The sequence below is a fragment of the Rhipicephalus microplus genome, chromosome X (assembly GCF_043290135.1).
Source record: "Rhipicephalus microplus isolate Deutch F79 chromosome X, USDA_Rmic, whole genome shotgun sequence".
Taxonomy (NCBI): Eukaryota; Metazoa; Arthropoda; class Arachnida; order Ixodida; family Ixodidae; genus Rhipicephalus; species Rhipicephalus microplus.
This window is the reverse complement of record NC_134710.1, coordinates 171,424,739-171,442,526: the sequence shown is the minus strand read 5'-3', so window position 1 is coordinate 171,442,526 and position 17,788 is coordinate 171,424,739. Positions and strand designations below refer to the sequence as shown.

Sequence of the window (17,788 nt, the reverse complement as noted above, 5' to 3'; positions counted from 1 at the left end):
CCCAATTGTGGCGCGCCACCTCTATGGGCCACCTCTTGTTAAGTTTCGGAAGACTTTAGGCTTGAGGGCTGGAAAGCGCTGCTTAGTTTCATGCTACGCTTCCAAAGAATATCAAGTAAGCTGGACTTGATAAACTCAGCCTCTGTGAAGACTGAGTGAAGGCAGCCTTGCTGCTGTTTAAGAAACAGGACATAGAGATCCCATTAAATGGCTAGCCATAGCACATGCAGGGCAGATAGCGTCTTTTTTAAATTCTTCCAGATTGGTTGGCCAAAAGCGCAGCTAATACAAAATGTATAGGTTACCCTAAAGTGCCTCGCAAGTTTAAACCTTTGCAGGAAGGGGTATTCCAAGGTAAAGTTGTTCGGTTGACGTGCAGAGGCTTGTGTGGAAGGTGACGTAGCTACATGCATACATACGTTACTGAATTGTTCCCGCTTCAGCGAAAAAAGTTTGTTGTGTGTTTATTCAGAAGATTGCAGCAAATATTTCTTGGGTAGAGTATTGCAGCCTGGGCAGAAGAGTTGAAAATTGAATTTTACTGATAGAGCTGCTTTAAAGACTTTATTTCTGCGCTAAGTTAGTATAAAAACGAAAATCGCGCGTGTAAATGCAATCGCAGTAGAAAAGTGTCAGGCCATTTGAGGTCGAGCATTGTTTGTTATTGGTTCTTGTTGCCCGTGTGCATGTCTAGTTTGGAAGTTTGCATTCTTTTGGACTGTGTCATTGTGAAATCAAGTGAGATTGTGATATTGAGACATTAAAGTAAGGACCAAGGCTCAATTGATACATGTTTTCATTCCTCATCACTGTGTATCTGCGAGAAAAGTTGTTTGACTGGAACAACTTTCTTGTGTGGGGGGTTGTTGTGATGGGTGAAGAAAACGACGACAACGACGGAAGTGCGGGGCATCTTACTTAATTAAGTCATCGATTCTTGGCCGATCCCCCTGAGTGGGTACGAGCCATGTCTGTGGAATCATCATCATCATCATCAGCAAGGCGCGTGTGATTTGGAGCCAACTGTGAGCGTGAGGTCAGCCAATCAGCTGATGACCTGTGGCGGCCCATAGAGGTGGCGCGCCACAATTGGGCCACGTGTGACCATTACGTGGCGGTAAGCTTCGTTGCTGGTGACGAGCCGAAGCAGCGGCAGACGGAAGACAGCGGGCCGAAGCGTCGGACGCAGGCGATCCAGCTTCCGGCCAGGGAACGCGGCTGTCCACGCTACTGCCGTCCAACTACCAGCTGGGGTGACATTGCCGGCAGGAGTACTGCATCTCGGGGCGCGGCCTGGCCTGCTGTTTTCTTCCTTGCCGAGGGCATCGCGGATCTCGGCGAGGCGTCTCCACGGTCACCCGTTCGGCACAGCGATGAACGTGGCCTTGGCCTGGCTAATGGTCACGGTTGCGCCGAGCATCGCGTCTCGGCGCACGCTCTTCGCTGGACGGGCTGGCCATTCCACGCTTGGAGCATTACGTCTCCGATGCGGGTTGACTGCTCGGTAGTCGCACCCACGCCGTCAAACCAAGGCGTGTGGCTAAAAAGGGTTGTCGGCGGCCTCCAAGTTGTTATAGTGCCAATTACATATGCACGCTGCGAGGGACTCCTCTATTGCTATAGCAGCTTGCAGAGCCGGAGCAAGCACAATAAGGACTCCCCGACCTGGCTGGCCACCCTGCGACTTGGGCAACGCAATTTCCCATCATACCCTACGGAAAGAGCCACTCGGGGCGAAGCCAAGGAGGTGACCGCAGCACGGGCAGTCTCGGAGCTTGGGCTTCACCAACAAGAGGTGCGAATATGTGACTGGCTAGCGGGGTGACGTGCGTCATCGTCATTTAGCATAATCACTAGTTCGTTTTTTTTCTATCTTTTTATTTATTACTGCACCTTTTGTCACTGTACTACAACTACTGCGTCTCCTTGGTAATGCAGGAGGAAGGGCGACCCCGCGGCTTTGATCGGGGGCTAGAGCCAGAGCAGATCATCGGTGCTACGGACTCTAGTGGGGAGCTCATGCTCTTGATAAAATGGTGAGTAGCTAGCCAGTGTGGCACTATCACTCCTCTCAGAGTTCAGACAGCACCCATTCCACCACAACCTCGATTCATTTCTCCTAAAATTGTTTGGAATTGTGCCATCGCAGGAAAAACAGGACTCCTGTGACTCCTGCCTCGAACCCGAAGAATTATCGGTCTCGGTGCGCGGTTTGACTAGCATTGTGCTTGATAAACCACACGGAATACTCAAGGAAGGTTTTGAGCCTCAGTACAAGGAGATTTACTCAGAACAGTTTTCAGGGAACTGGTGTGAGCACTTAGTGAAGTCCAATGCCGTTCACACAGAAATGAAAAACCTGTGCATAGTTTACCCTCTTAGTGTCGCTAAGACTGAACCCACAAGAACGAAGGCTGCACCCGATCAGGAACTTTTGAAGAACGGCCACAGCTCCGACATCTCGACCGGCTCACCCACCAGCTCCGCGGGAGAACCATGTATCATCTCCGAGTATGTGGATGTGTTCATATCATGCGTGGCAAGCACTACCAAGGTGTACTTCAGATTTATCGCGTACGAAGAGGCGTACACCAAACTACTTCAGGAGATGACTGCATTCTTCACGAGTGGGCCATCTTCCACGAAAATCGCCGATTCTCCTGAGGAGGCCAAGCTGTACGCCACTTGTTACAACGGTCGATGCCTGCGAGTGGAGCCGCTCAGGTACGCCGAGAAAGGGAAGGTGGAGTGCTGCTTCGTTGATGAGGGAAACAGCCTCCCCATCTGTGTAGATCTGTGGGAGCTTCCTGAGCACTTCGTAGAGCTCGCCCATCAGGCTGTTGAATGTGAGCTGGATAGGCTCGCCGAGTGCGCGGACTGCGACGGTGCTGTCGACATCCGCCTCCACTATTACTTTTCGCAAGCATGCTTGCGATGCGCAATTATTGATTTATTAATAAGTTATGCTGCACGTTCGCAACACGATTTCGCATGCGTTATTTTTAGACGCACTTTCTCGACATTAGAGTATGTAATATATACTGTTAACGTATAATTTTTTGTATGTATAATTGTGTGTTATCATTATGTAGATATGTCGCCCAATTGTAATCCTATCTCTTATGTAATACGTTTTGTGAGCTGGATAGGCTCGCCGAGTACGCGGACTGCGACGGTGCTGTCGACATCCGCTATTACTTTTCGCAAGCATGCTTGGGATGCGCAATAATTGATTTATTAATAAGTTATGCTGCACATTGGCAACACGATTTCACATGCGTTATTTTTAGGCACACTTTCTCGACATTACACTATGTAATATATACTGTTAACGTATAATTTTTTGTATGTATAATTGTGTGTTATCATTATGTAGATATCTCGCCCAATTGTAACCCCATCTCTCATGTAATACGTTTTGATAGCAATAAAGTACTCCTATCGTAGAGGTGTTATCGTGCAATCTGCAAGGGCAACCTAATCATTCTAGAGAAATGTTCCGTTGGTCTCAATCGAAAATGCACCCGAGACCAGACTATATACCTACTCACATAAAAATAGCTTGTTCGATCAACCTGAATAAGTGCAAAAACACGAAATGTTCTCGTTTCTTTTCTTTTTCATAGATGCCCTTATGAAAAAATTTAATGTACATTTATAAACAGGCTAATGTCATTCGACATCACAATCATTAAACTGTCCAATGCACTTTTCTAATGTGTACTTAATGAGAGTCTAGTAGTAATTGGCCACCATTAGTCCATAGAGTTATGACATTAGAGTTTCTGATGACCATTGGCTAGTGTTAGTCTATAGAGTCCTGACATCTGAGTTTCTGATGGCCGTTGTCTAGTGAAGTGCCATCGAGCATATGCAGGTTGACATCAAAGGTCGCATTGTAGACTAAGGCCCTATGCCATCAACAGCACATTTGCTGAAAGTGCTGTTTTATAATTACAAACAAAGAAACACCAAATGAGTAATTTCCAGGAATAACTGCATTTGTATTTAATTTTGGACTTTGCACTGATGATAGGGTCTCTTGTAGCATCGTCGTGGTGGCACCACTGCTGTATTTAAAACCTGCAAGAAAGAACATGAAAACATAGAAGGCACTGAAGCATACATTTTAGCGCAGCACATGAATAGACATAGCAATTGACGAGTTATGCCTTTTCTAAATATTGATATATATTAATCAGTTATATTAAATAATGCATCTGGATTCAATGTCGAACCACATAGCCTTGACTTCAAGCTGCATTGAAAAAAAAAAAAAACTAACCACTATGCATCAGTTCAGAGGTCTGCGGATTCATCACGAATTGGAGAGAAGCCAGCTACCACGAACAGAGGAATCAGCTCAGTCAGCTTCTCTAAGGCAATATTGTAGAATAACCTCCTTTCACGATTCCAATTGCACCCATATGTATGACTACGGCATGCAACAGCGGGTCTATTCCACAACTTTGTTTTACACAAAACTTCCACATTAAGACCCCTCTTCTTTAACAGAGAACTATTGAGGGCTCAAGCTCAGAGGTGCAAAGTCATAGACATGCGCAGGGTTTCTCTACACTCGGGTGGTGGGGAGGTTCACCACGGCACCCCCCTTACTTACTTAAGTAAGCTTCCGATTTTGTAGCCCCCATCTTAGGTAACAAGTTGGGTGAGAGGGGGGCTGCTCCCCACTCCTATGCACACGCCAAAGTGCAATGTGAATTTGAGCAACAAACAGGCACATGAAATGTAGAGCTATGTCTAGGTGATACAGCAACACAACTCTAGTGAAAACAATTAAAAAATTATTTTTGTAACCTACAGTACATTACACAAATATGCATGTTGTAACATGTTACAGGTCGTTTCTACACATCTTTCTACACACAACAGATCAGAGGAAGCAAGCAAAACATTTTTGTACCCTTGATTACTTTTGCATATTATTCAATCGGTAAAAATACATTATTTAGATACCTTGAAGACATGACGAAAGTTGTACAAAAAAGTCAATATTTTTACCTAGCTCCATGCTTTAGAGTGCAAAGTTGCCCACGTTCACAAGCCAGTATTGCAAATTATGAAATTGATCGCTGGTCATTAACAAGCACAAGAATCTACACCGAGGTGTGCTGGCACTTGCTAACGTCTTGATAGGACAAGGATATGAACTCTTTCTAAAAAAATATTTCAACAGCGGAAAAAACATGCACAATCAAAAGGGCGGCAACACGAACTAGCACTACTTTGTGTCGTCTCTCTTTTCTCTGTTCATATTTTGCTGTACCTTAGAGAAATTTCTAGGTGATGAATTACCAACCCGACCAAACACTTGCACTAATCAAGTATTTAAGGAAAGAGCACTTCACAGTGTTGAACTCGTGTGACTATTTTAGATCATGCGGATGCCAAAAACATCGCCTGAACCCGCGTGTCACAGAGATAATACAATTTAGGTGTATGTACGAGCTCAGCGGAAATAAAATGTACGCTCAGGAGTGAACAGCATCATGACCTGAGACGCCGACACAGAAACAATAATGGATGCAGCAGTCCATGTATTTGCTTGCACTCCCGTTTCCTCTCAAGTACGTACCAACATGCCCAGTATGGTCAACACATAGGTACGGTACTCACGGATTGAAACAGGACATTCGTAGAGCGTGGCCGCCAATGCATGTGTCGCCGCTCATGGGTGCTCGCGGAACCAGGGCATTGCACCGTTGTATAGAGTGAGGGCGGAAAAAGCTACGGAGCAGGCTTACTTCTTCCGATCGCTAAAAAGTCGGCAATTATTTAGTTCACAAAGTGTACACTGCCAGCGTGGCGCTGCAAGGCTAGCACACTTTTGTATGCATGCAGCCGGAACCGATGGGGACAGCACGAACCATTTATAATGTGACGCAGACAGACGACGCTCTTGATCGGCGCCCTTTGACGATGGAACATGTAGGCTTCGCAAGTAAGAAATTGGATACCGCTAAGATGTCGCGCCTGAAATGCACTCGTTGACATGATAAATAGCTGCACAAAAGCATGAAAAGTTTTTCAAGCTTTTTGTCACGACCAAAAAGAAAAGCGCCATCCATGGGCCTGTTTCGGTGCAGCATCAAAACAATGACTGAGTACTTTGTTGTCTCGACCCGAGCTGTGAATAGTGCGGCTATTCTTCGTGGCAAGCATTTGTAGAGCTGTTGGCCACGGAACAACGAGCGAGCTTCTCGCATTTTTATTCAACAATAAGCCACAGCGTGCCCTAACGACACTATTACATATTACTTTTATGTTGCATGAAGGAAAGCATGCCACACATTTTTTTTCTTGCCGAGACAGAAACCATGAAGTAAACTTTTCATGCTTTTGTGCAGATGTTTATAGTGTCTACAAATGCACACAAGGTGCAATCTACTAACTGAATCCTGCGTCTTACTTGTACAGCATGCGTACTGAATTGCCTAAGCACGCAGAACGAGAGGGTCGTGGGCTGGTGTGGCAATAAAAGTAGTGCGCAGCGGCGAGCCAGTTTGGTCCACATGCGAATGTGCGCGAGTCTTGCAGTGCTGCCTTGGCAGTGTACACATGGTGAACTACAGGCCGACAATTTGGCAATCGGAAGGAGTAGTCCTGCTCCATAGGTGTTCCCCCTAACGCCCTAAACCAACACGCAACACATTGGTTGTACGCGCACCCACGAACGGCGGCACATGTACCGTCGGCCACGCGCTCCGAGTGTCCTGTTTCAATCCGTGACTACTGTACTTCCTTAAGAGCATGAATTCATTCAACAATTTAACTTTGCAGTCCATCAAGGCTATTCAAGGCACTATCACACAGATTAGACTTCTCTGTATGATAGGCCTCCATGTCTTGTGAACTGTGTTACATACACACATTCATGGTATTTTCATAGATTGTGGTGGGAACATATTCCAAACAATGTGATTAAACATGAGTATGTGCTGCCTCCCAAGAAAAGCTGTCCCTAATTCAGATGATCAAACTCTCAGGCCTAACGATTATCTGAGAAGGCTTTATTAGAAAGGAATAGGTACTCGGATGTTGCACGATGTTACTTAAAACAAGATTGCACTACAACTTATAAAAATACCATAAATCTGCTCATACATGTGAAAATTCGAAAACAAGCTGAAACAACAACCCCTGTAACTTCCTCAAACACGAATTTGCCGAATTCTTGTGGCAGAATGTGTACATAGTAAAAGTGTACTTATTTATTCATTAAATTTTTTAGACTTCAATGTTCTTTACCGTCCCTGTAAAAAGCACAAAAAATGAATGACACTTCTACTTGTAAAAAAATGAACTTTCTTAAAGAAATGTTTTAATTCTACTAAAAAATAATTTAAAGGGGTGGTGCCACCAAATTTGGAGGCTACCCCAAGCCTTTTGTGGTGTTAGGACTGTCATCATTATTGAAGTTTTTCGGCCTTTGCGAAAGGGACGAAAATATTTGGACGCATTCCAAGCAAGGGTGTGCGGTCAAGATGGTTTGATTTCCTCTGGGCAAAACCTGAAGGAAGGGTTCAGCCCAGAGAGGCCATTGTGAGCTGGACTCAAGAAAGGTCATTGTGTTTGCTGGGAGCAAGGCTTTCCAAGCAGACCAGGAGACAGCTGGGCCATTTTCGAGGTCACCCAGGATCTGGAAATCTTGGAAACAGCATGGTATTTGCAGTTCAGGCTGAAAGCCAAACTGGTTGTGGCTGCATCTTGTGAGGAGAAGCGGAGCCCCGGATAGAAGCCCTGGATATGTGCTGCTAAGCCACAGGTTCTAGCAAACAACCAAGATTGGCATGTGGGGTTGTAGAAAAGGATAATACCCCTGTCACATGGGCACCCGCGAAGACCGTTTAACTCCCTCGTCCTTACGACAACGAAGATGCGGTCCGTGTCACATGGCCACCCTTACCCAAACGAAGGTAAGCGAAGCGTTTCGCAAAGGACGTTCAACGATCTCCCTTCGCAGCGAAACGAGGTACTCTCGTCCCCAGCAGTCTAGAAGAGGTCAGAGAAAAATTTCGAGCACTAAGTGGCCGCAGTGAAAGAATAATACATTTTGGCATACTTAAACGTTCTTTCGTTGTAGTACTCATTCACAACGCGTGTTTGTTTACATATATTTACGCCCGCCAGAGTTTACTTACTCTCAACACCGATGCTCTACACTCCGTGCCTCGAACGTGGTGCCTCGCGAGTCGGGCCGGCCGGCGCCATTGAAATATATTTCGTCCGTGCGTGTGGTTGTGGTCGTCGCTGTGTCACTCATGGCTGAGGAACACAAAATGTGCGCTCACGAGGCAAGGAAGCACAAGAACTTTCGTACACAAACATGGACACAGGCAACAAAAAACGGAGGAAGCAACAAAACAACTAAAAGCACAATGTGGCCAGTGTCACTAGCAGCATCGCTACATTTAACGAATTCGTTTTTATTTGAAAATATTTTTATGGTTTGTTAGCCTCTTACCTCCTTAATAGTGTTTTTTTTGTAAAAACCCCAGAACGAGGATTCACAAAAAAATCAATAGAGATGAAATTAGAATACTTTTCCGAAAATCAAACAGCGCCAGCTGAGCTTCCTCGGGCCAACTGTTACAACCTTTTCATTGCCGTGTGACACTGCCACAACTCCTTCTCCGTCGAACCACCTAGGGGAGATCTACGTTGACGGTGTTCAACGGAGTTTAGTTTTGGCCGTGTGACAGGGGTATAATGCACTATCTGCTACAGCCCTTGCTGGAGCCCACCTAGGGGATGAGGGATTAGTTGACTACTCCTCTTTCCCTACTTTCTTCATAGGATCGGCTGAATGGGGTGGCATATTTTTACAATAAGCTGGCTCACCACTACATTGTCCTACCCAAACAGTCAGGCAAGTTTGGCAGGTTTACGGGCAGCCGGTTTTTCGAACCTCACCCAGCTGCGAGAAGAATCTTGGAAACCAAAATCATCGGACGTGCGCGAAACTTGGTGAGGTGTGCGAAAACGTCGGTGCAGTGCTTTGGTGACCATATTTGGGCATCCTGTGGACTGTGCCCTCTCCGCATGCATTGTGTGGTGTCTTTCCTCCCTTTCGTGGGTGGAGCACCTAGACCATGGAGCGCCCTATTGGCGGAAGCCACGGACAATGCGCCCAGGGTTTGCAAGGAGGCGCTATATAAGCCGAAGACTTTCGTGTATTTGAAGCTCTACAGTTCAACAGTTCTCCTGTACAGTCCTTGACTTCTCCTTCTCAGTAACCAAACCATGTAAATAAATCGTCGTTTTTACGAGCGCCTCATCTGACTTGTTCAAGGATGGGTCCTAGGACGGCGACCCGCTACCAAACTGAGACCCGCAAGACCCGGAGTCGCAATAGTGGATTTCCTCTGTATGCAAGCACTCTCCACACGAAGGGTTGGAGACAACAAACGCGTAAAATATATTTAAATTATCTTTTAAAAGTGTACCTGAATGCTCACTCTCGCGATCTAGCCCCATCGCTTGCGCAGAAACACTGACGTTTCAGAATAGGAGAAGCAACGGCAGTTGTTGTGACGTCACACCAGTTTTGTAGTGACGTGAGTGACCTCCATCATTTCCGAAACGAGGCTGCTGTTACGAGTGTGCTGGCATCCCTTGCTGATAGACAGTGCGTGTCGCTCGAGGACACTGGGTGCTTTCGAAGAGACACTCTATGAGTCCTTTACGGACAACGAAGGCATCCGTCAGAGACGCTGCGCGCGTCCAACAGTGGGCCAGTCCCCTCCTCCTTCAGCCTACTGTACATACGTTGTAAAGATAAATGCTTTGTTTCCTTCTGGCTGCCTTTTGCTTTGCCAGTGCCTGGATGCTACTGCAGATGGCCACGGCGACTGTCAGTGCGTTTCTTTTTCTGGTGCTTGTGCGACACGTCTGTGAGAGCAGACGAAACTCAGCACGATGTACGTCACAGCCTTGTGTGGTCACGTGACCAAGCCACCCATGCATTGACGTCACTGCCCAACTCGGCGCCGCGAAACCGAAACCGAGAATGTTCCCCTCCCCATAAGTACAGCACTATTAAATTTTTTAGCGAAAATACACGAATCTCGGTGCGTGTATCATGCTTTCTGGAGCCGAAGGAATTGCTTACAGCAAAGAAAACGGATGCCACAAATTTGGTGGCACCACCCCTTTAAGGTAAAAGCAATCGTCACGACAATAAGCGAAACATGATTATAAGTAAGATTTCACTGCACACAGTTTCATAGCAGTCCAAACAAAATGGATGTTGATGGAGGAAATTTGAAGAAAAGACCAACAAAGGGTATAGCAGGAAATGTCCTTGCAGCCAACTTTCCAACTTAGGTGATATTTAGCACAGTGTAACACAAAGACCATGAGAGAGGACGCAACACGTGCCCTAACTTTATATAAAATGGTTTATTGCAACCGAAACACTAAAAAATACAGGGTGAGCATCATGCCGTAAATTTTTGTGCTTCCGTTGCAATAACCCATTTTGTTTAAAGTGCACAGGTCTAATCCTTGTGTTATATTGAGCTAAATATTACCTAATGTTTAACAAACAATGCTGAATGTTTTTCCTTGTGCAACTCTTTAACAAGAACTCTTGCCTTGGTCAAGAGAGCAGTGACAAGAAACCGCTGTTCCCATTATCAAGACGCCTCCAAGAGTCACAACGTTGGCTCCGGCAACATTCCATGTTCAAGGAATACTGCATTGAAGTCCAGGACATACGCTTCCCACACCTAAGCTAAAAGACAGTGTATGCTATATCTCAATAGGTGCCGAACTATCACTCTGTGGTAACAAAAAAAAATGCCTACCACTTACTAAGGCTCGTTAGGGCTTGTAGAAAGACCGATCCAATCGTGCACTGCAACCTGTTCTCTGTGTCGGGACCATGAACAGCTGTCATCGCCAATACATACAAAAAAGATACCACAAAAGATTACTTTCACACACAACAAACGTTATATCACACACAAATAGTGAGTACCAAACATGTCTCTGCAAAGTGTATACTGACACATTAAAAGGTAAATCCTTGAATAATGGGATCATGGCACAATCAAAACAGGCAATATTGGACTAGCCCCTTTTTGCTGATAACTGACAGAATGCCACTGAATGTTTCGCATTCACAAACACTACGCAGAGCATGCACATGTGTATGGCTGATCTAAATGATGAAAATAATATTTACAAAGAGTGCATGGTCTATGCACACATGGCGTGTGTAAGAGCGAGCCATACATACTGTATTACATCATAAATGTAAGCTATTCATGAAACAAACTGTTGGTACTCTGAAGCAAATTCCCATGTAGTTTGACTTTTGTTCACACAAGCTATTGTAGCATTTCTTTTCTTACATAAGCCCTTTGCAAAAATATTAATATTCCAAAACTTTCCGTCAACATCTGGAAACATATGAATAACATTTTTTTGCTTCTAATTTACTGCCTCCCAAGACAAAATAAATACTAAATCCCTGAATGCTACACATAGGTTATACATCCTTGTCACACAAGCAAGTAGGTGAAATCAGTAGACAACTGATGTAAAAATGAAAGCACAAAAATACAACTTGAAGCACCACACAATCAAGCAACAATTATACTACATGAGCACAGTAAGTTATTTGTGATGGAGCACCTGGTATGCTTCAAGTAGAAAACAAAGATTTATATAGCTAACAAAAGTTCACACAGATATTGCAACAAAGGGTGTCATGTATTAGCTTAACTAAAATGAATTCATATATTCTTCTACTAACACTCGATATCGACATATCTTCAATGCAGCAGTAAGAGTGTACTCTTAGTTTGAGCACATAGTGTAGATTACTGAAATACGTATACTTCAAGTTAGCTATCTTAAAATATTTATGAGGCAGCTAGGGTAAAATTCCAACCACAGAGAAATTACATGGATTTCTGGCACAATGATTCGAAGCGCAGCCACGAAAACATCCTTCGTGTGTGCTTCACAAGGCTGTGCGTTTTTCTGTCTACGTGCCCAGTCGTGTGATTGTTTTGCGCGTAAAAACGCACAAACTATCGAGTTGGGTGAACGTGAACTGCTCTCGCGACACCCGAATGTTTAAAAGCAGACACTTTTATAGGGCGACAAGGGATCAAAGGATAATCTCGTGCAGTAAACAGCCAAGGAATAACAGCACGACAAGAGGCTTGCATGACTGAAGGATAGATCGCGTAGCGCAACGCGAATCTTTAAACATGCAATCAACACACACTGCGACTGTTTCTCACGGTGATATAAAATAAGCCATCTTAAAACATACCTGCCTATCGGGTCTCTGGTTCGTCATCCTCGCTGTGCCAACAAGCCGCCCGGGCCATCGCTTCCTGCATGCCATTTGTCACCCAATGAAGTAACCCAGTTACGTAGTTCAGCGACTTTCTTCGACTTACCGAAGTTTTGGCATTGGCTGTGCACTCTTCAGTCGCCCGTCAAAAAGCTCACGCTCTCGTATAACATTAGTCACTGCTTGTCACACCACGAGGTCATGGATTGTCTTCGGAAGTACACTAGACATTGAATCACGCGAACAACACGCGTAATCGATAAATGGAGGAAGAAATCACTTTTCAGATCGAACACAAAGGCGCGCGTCTGATATGGCTATTCAGAGCGGCAACGTACTGCAAGTCATAGCCCGCCACTCGATCAAAGCAGCAGAACTTCCCGACACGCGCAAACTATACCGTAGACAAATTCCAGATGAGGATAAGTATACAATGCACGCAATCTATCAACACGGCAATTATGTAACCGCGGTTTTACTGCAAAAGTTTTCGGGTGAAGCTGGTAGTGAGCCCACAGTTAAACGAGGCCTGTTGCAACTGCTGATTTACAGGCTTAACAAAAATAGGTGTGCAGGTGGCAGCACTAAGGAGTGCTGCCACCGTTTAGCGTTTTTACTTGAACGCTAATTGGTCATTTTTTATAGCAAGCTTAGTTCTCTCTGTTGGTTATACGTACCTTTTGTGCCCCACTGTTTTCTATGTTTATTTTCCGTGTTGTGTCATAAACGTCGTGTGTGTGGTTACGGCGTCGTCTCAAAGTCCGTTTCTCCTCGCACGACACGCAAAACAAGCGTTGACGAACCTTAGCCACGATGGGGAATGATTTTCATTACAATAAATGGCGAGCCTGCCAGGATTAAGCTCTTCTTTTAATTACATTTAAGAGCCTCACCTTGCCCCGCCGCGGTGGTCTAGTGGCTAAGGTACTCGGCTGCTGACCCGCAGGTCGCGGGTTCAAATCCCGGCTGCGGCGGCTGCATTTCCGATGGAGGCGGAAATGTTGTAGGCCCGTGTGCTCAGATTTGGGTGCACGTTAAAGAACCCCAGGTGGTCGAAATTTCCGGGGCCCTCCACTACGGCGCCTCTCATAATCATATGGTGGTTTTGGGACATTAAACCCCACAAATCGAGCCTCACCTTCTTTGTGCGCCATGTTTGAGGAATGGACCTGGAAAAATAAGCCCAATTCTGGGTAGAGCATAGTAGGATTTAGGCCAAGGAAGAAATAATTGGTTGTAGAAGCAGTTAGGTGCAAACTAACGCAGGGGACAGGAGCGTTGAGGTTGTGTGATCACGGGCAGCGAGACTGTTGCGCGGGGAGCTTGACGCACTAATGTAATAGGGGAAGGGGCACGATGGTAGAGGCCGTCTTGGACTAACTAGAAACAGCCATGCGCCCTGGCTTTAGCACAGTTGGTGATGCAGGAGCCTTAGGTCGTGTGAACGATAACGCTAAGCTTGCGGGTGAATGTGGCTTGACGGGTGACGGCTACAACAGTCGCAAGGACATTGTAAGTCAAGCGGGGCTTGGCAGTTTCTGTTGGCGTTTGGCGTTGGCGCCTAGCAGTTTCGGAAGACTTTAGGCTTGAGGGCTGGAAAGCACTGCTTAGTTTCATGCTACGCTTCCAAAGAATATCAAGTAAGCTGGACTTGATAAACTCAGCCTCTGTGAAGACTGATTGAAGGCAGCCTTGCTACTGTTTAAGAAACAGGACATAGAGATCCCATTAAATGGCTAGCCATAGCACATGCAGGGCAGATAGCGTCTTTTTTCAATTCTTCCAGATTGGTTGGCCAAAAGCGCAGCTAATACAAAATGTATAGGTTACCCTAAAGTGCCTCGCAAGTTTAAACCTTTGCAGGAAGGGGTATTCCAGGGTAAAGTTGTTCGGTTGACGTGCAGAGGCTTGTGTGAAACGTGACGTAGCTACATGCATACATACGTTACTAGAATTGTTCCCGCTTCAGCGAAAAAACTTTGTTGTGTGTTTATTCAGAAGATTGCAGCAAATATTTCTTGGGTAGAGTATCGCAGCCTGGGCAGAAGAGTTAAAAATTGAATTTTACTGATAGAGCTGCTTTAAAACAACTTTATTTGTGTGTTAAGTTAGTGTAAAAACGAAAATCGCGCGTGTAAATGCAATTGCAGTAGAAAAGTGTCAGGCCATTTGGGGTCATGCATTGTTTGTTATTGGTTCTTGTTGCCCGTGTGCATGTCTAGTTTGGAAGTGTGCATTCTTTTGGACTGTGTAATTGTGAAATCAAGTGAGATTGTGATATTGAGACATTAAAGTAAGGACCAAGGCTCAATTGATACATGTTTTAATTCCTCATCACTGTGTATCTGCGAGAAAAGTTGTTTGACTGGAACAACTTTCTTGTGTGGGGGCTTGTTGTGATGGGTGAAGAAAACGACGACAACGACGGAAGTGCGGGGCATCTTACTTAATTAAGTCATCGATTCTTGGCCGATCCCCCTGAGTGGGTACGAGCCATGTCTGTGGAATCATCATCATCAGCAGCAAGGCGCGTGTGATTTGGAGCCAACTGTGAGCGTGAGGTCAGCCAATCAGCTGATGACCTGTGGCGGCCCATAGAGGTGGCGCGCCACAATTGGGCCACGTGTGACCATTACGTGGCGGTAAGCTTCGTTGCTGGTGACGAGCCGAAGCAGCGGCAGACGGAAGACAGCGGGCCGAAGCGTCGGACGCAGGCGATCCAGCTTCCGGCCAGGGAACGCGGCTGTCCACGCTACTGCCGTCCAACTACCAGCTGGGGTGACATTGCCGGCAGGAGTACTGCATCTCGGGGCGCGGCCTGGCCTGCTGTTTTCTTCCTTGCCGAGGGCATCGCGGATCTCGGCGAGGCGTCTCCACGGTCACCCGTTCGGCACAGCGATGAACGTGGCCTTGGCCTGGCTAATGGTCACGGTTGCGCCGAGCATCGCGTCTCGGCGCACGCTCTTCGCTGGACGGGCTGGCCATTCCACTCTTGGAGCATTACGTCTCCGATGCGGGTTGACTGCTCGGTAGTCGCACCCACGCCGTTAAACCAAGGCGTGTGGCTAAAAAGTGTTGTCGGCGGCCTCCAGGTTGTTATAGTGCCAATTACATATGCACGCTGCGAGGGACTCCTCTATTGCTATAGCAGCTTGCAGAGCCGGAGCAAGCACAATAAGGACTCCCCGACCTGGCTGGCCACCCTGTGACTTGGGCAACGCAATTTCCCATCATACCCTACGGAAAGAGCCACTCGGGGCGAAGCCAAGGAGGTGGCCGCAGCACGGGCAGTCTCGGAGCTTGGGCTTCACCAACAAGAGGTGTGAATATGCGACTGGCTAGCGGGGTGACGTGCGTCATCGTCATTTAGCATAATCACTAGTTCGTTTTGTTTCTATCTTTTTATTTATTATTGCACCTTTTGTCACTGTACTACAACTACTGCGTCTCCTTGGTAATGCAGGAGGAAGGGCAACGCCGCGGCTTTGATCGGGGGCTAGAGCCAGAGCAGATCATCGGTGCTACGGACTCTAGTGGGGAGCTCATGCTCTTGATAAAATGGTGAGTAGCTAGCCAGTGTGGCACTATCACTCCTCTCAGAGTTCGGACAGCACCCATTCCACCAACACCTCGATTCATTTCTCCTAAAATTGTTTGGAATTGTGCCATCGCAGGAAAAACAGGACTCCTGTGACTCCTGCCTCGAACCCGAAGAATTATCGGTCTCGGTGCGCGGTTTGACTAGCATTGTGCTTGATAAACCACACGGAATACTCAAGGAAGGTTTTGGGCCTCAGTACAAGGAGATTTACTCAGAACAGTTTTCAGGGAACTGGTGTGAGCACTTAGTGAAGTCCAATGCCGTTCACACAGAAATGAAAAACCTGTGCATAGTTTACCCTCTTAGTGTCGCTAAGACTGAACCCACAAGAACGAAGGCTGCACCCGATCAGGAACTTTTGAAGAACGGCCACAGCTCCGACATCTCGACCGGCTCACCCACCAGCTCCGCGGGAGAACCATGTATCATCTCCGAGTATGTGGATGTGTTCATATCATGCGTGGCAAGCACTACCAAGGTGTACTTCAGATTTATCGAGTACGAAGAGGCGTACACCAAACTACTTCAGGAGATGACTGCATTCTTCACGAGTGGGCCATCTTCCACGAAAATCGCCGATTCTCCTGAGGTGGCCAAGCTGTACGCCACTTGTTACAACGGTCGATGCCTGCGAGTGGAGCCGCTCAGGAACGCCGAGAAAGGGAAGGTGGAGTGCTGCTTCGTTGATGAGGGAAACAGCCTCGCCATCTGTGTAGAAGATCTGTGGGAGCTTCCTGAGCACTTCGTAGAGCTCGCCCATCAGGCTGTTGAATGTGAGCTGGATAGGCTCGCCGAGTGCGCGGACTGCGACGGTGCTGTCGACATCCGCCTCCACTATTACTTTTCGCAAGCATGCTTGCGATGCGCAATTATTGATTTATTAATAGGTTATGCTGCAGGTTCCCAACACGATTTCGCATGCGTTATTTTTAGACGCACTTTCTCGACATTACAGTATGTAATATATACTGTTAACGTATAATTTTTTGTATGTATAATTGTGCGTTATCATTATGTAGATATGTCGCCCAATTGTAATCCTATCTCTTATTGAATACGTTTTGTGAGCTGGATAGGCTCGCCGAGTACGCGGACTGCGACGGTGCTGTCGACATCCGCTATTACTTTTCGCAAGCATGCTTGGGATGCGCAATAATTGATTTATTAATAAGTTATGCTGCACATTGGCAACACAATTTCACATGCGTTATTTTTAGGCACACTTTCTCGACATTACACTATGTAATATATACTGTTAACGTATAATTTTTTGTATGTATATTTGTGTGTTATCATTATGTAGATATCTCGCCCAATTGTATATTATCTCTCATGTAATACGTTTTGATAGCAATAAAGTACTCCTATCGTAGAGGTGTTATCGTGCAATCTGCAAGGGCAACCTAATCATTCTAGAGAAATGTTCCGTTGGTCTCAATCGAAAATGCACCCGAGACCAGACTATATACCTACTCACATAAAAATAGCTTGTTCGATCAACCTGAATAAGTGCAAAAACACGAAATGTTCTCGTTTCTTTTCTTTTTCATAGATGCCCTTATGAAAAAATTTAATGTACATTTATAAACAGGCTAATGTCATTCGACATCACAATCATTAAACTGTCCAATGCACTTTTCTAATGTGTACTTAATGAGAGTCTAGTAGTAATTGGCCACCATTAGTCCATAGAGTTATGACATTAGAGTTTCTGATGACCATTGGCTAGTGTTAGTCTATAGAGTCCTGACATCTGAGTTTCTGATGGCCGTTGTCTAGTGAAGTGCCATCGAGCATATGCAGGTTGACATCAAAGGTCGCATTGTAGACTAAGGCCCTATGCCATCAACAGC

At 45.9% G+C, this 17,788-nt stretch overlaps 1 protein-coding gene and 1 long non-coding RNA gene across 3 annotated transcripts; one reads left to right on the top strand and one right to left on the bottom strand.

Annotated features, from left to right (window-relative positions):
• Window positions 1-3,980: 3,980 nt before the first annotated feature.
• On the bottom strand, window positions 3,981-13,231 carry LOC119177172 (uncharacterized). 2 transcript variants are annotated; one of them, XR_012887104.1, is made up of 4 exons: window positions 12,441-13,231; window positions 12,311-12,374; window positions 10,837-10,914; window positions 3,981-8,286 (listed from the first exon to the last, which is right to left on the bottom strand). It is a non-coding gene; the product is annotated as an uncharacterized LOC119177172 (long non-coding RNA). The 2 variants fall into 2 exon arrangements; XR_005110546.2 differs by having other exon boundaries at window positions 3,981-4,083.
• Window positions 13,232-13,383: 152 nt separating this feature from the next.
• Window positions 13,384-17,307, top strand: LOC142775868 (uncharacterized). Its single transcript, XM_075878202.1, has 3 exons — window positions 13,384-15,654; window positions 15,798-15,895; window positions 16,009-17,307. The coding sequence occupies exons 2-3, from the start codon at window positions 15,893-15,895 to the stop codon at window positions 16,915-16,917; spliced, it is 912 nt and encodes a 303-aa protein (XP_075734317.1). The 5' UTR covers window positions 13,384-15,654; window positions 15,798-15,892; the 3' UTR covers window positions 16,918-17,307.
• The last annotated feature ends 481 nt before the right edge of the window (window positions 17,308-17,788 follow it).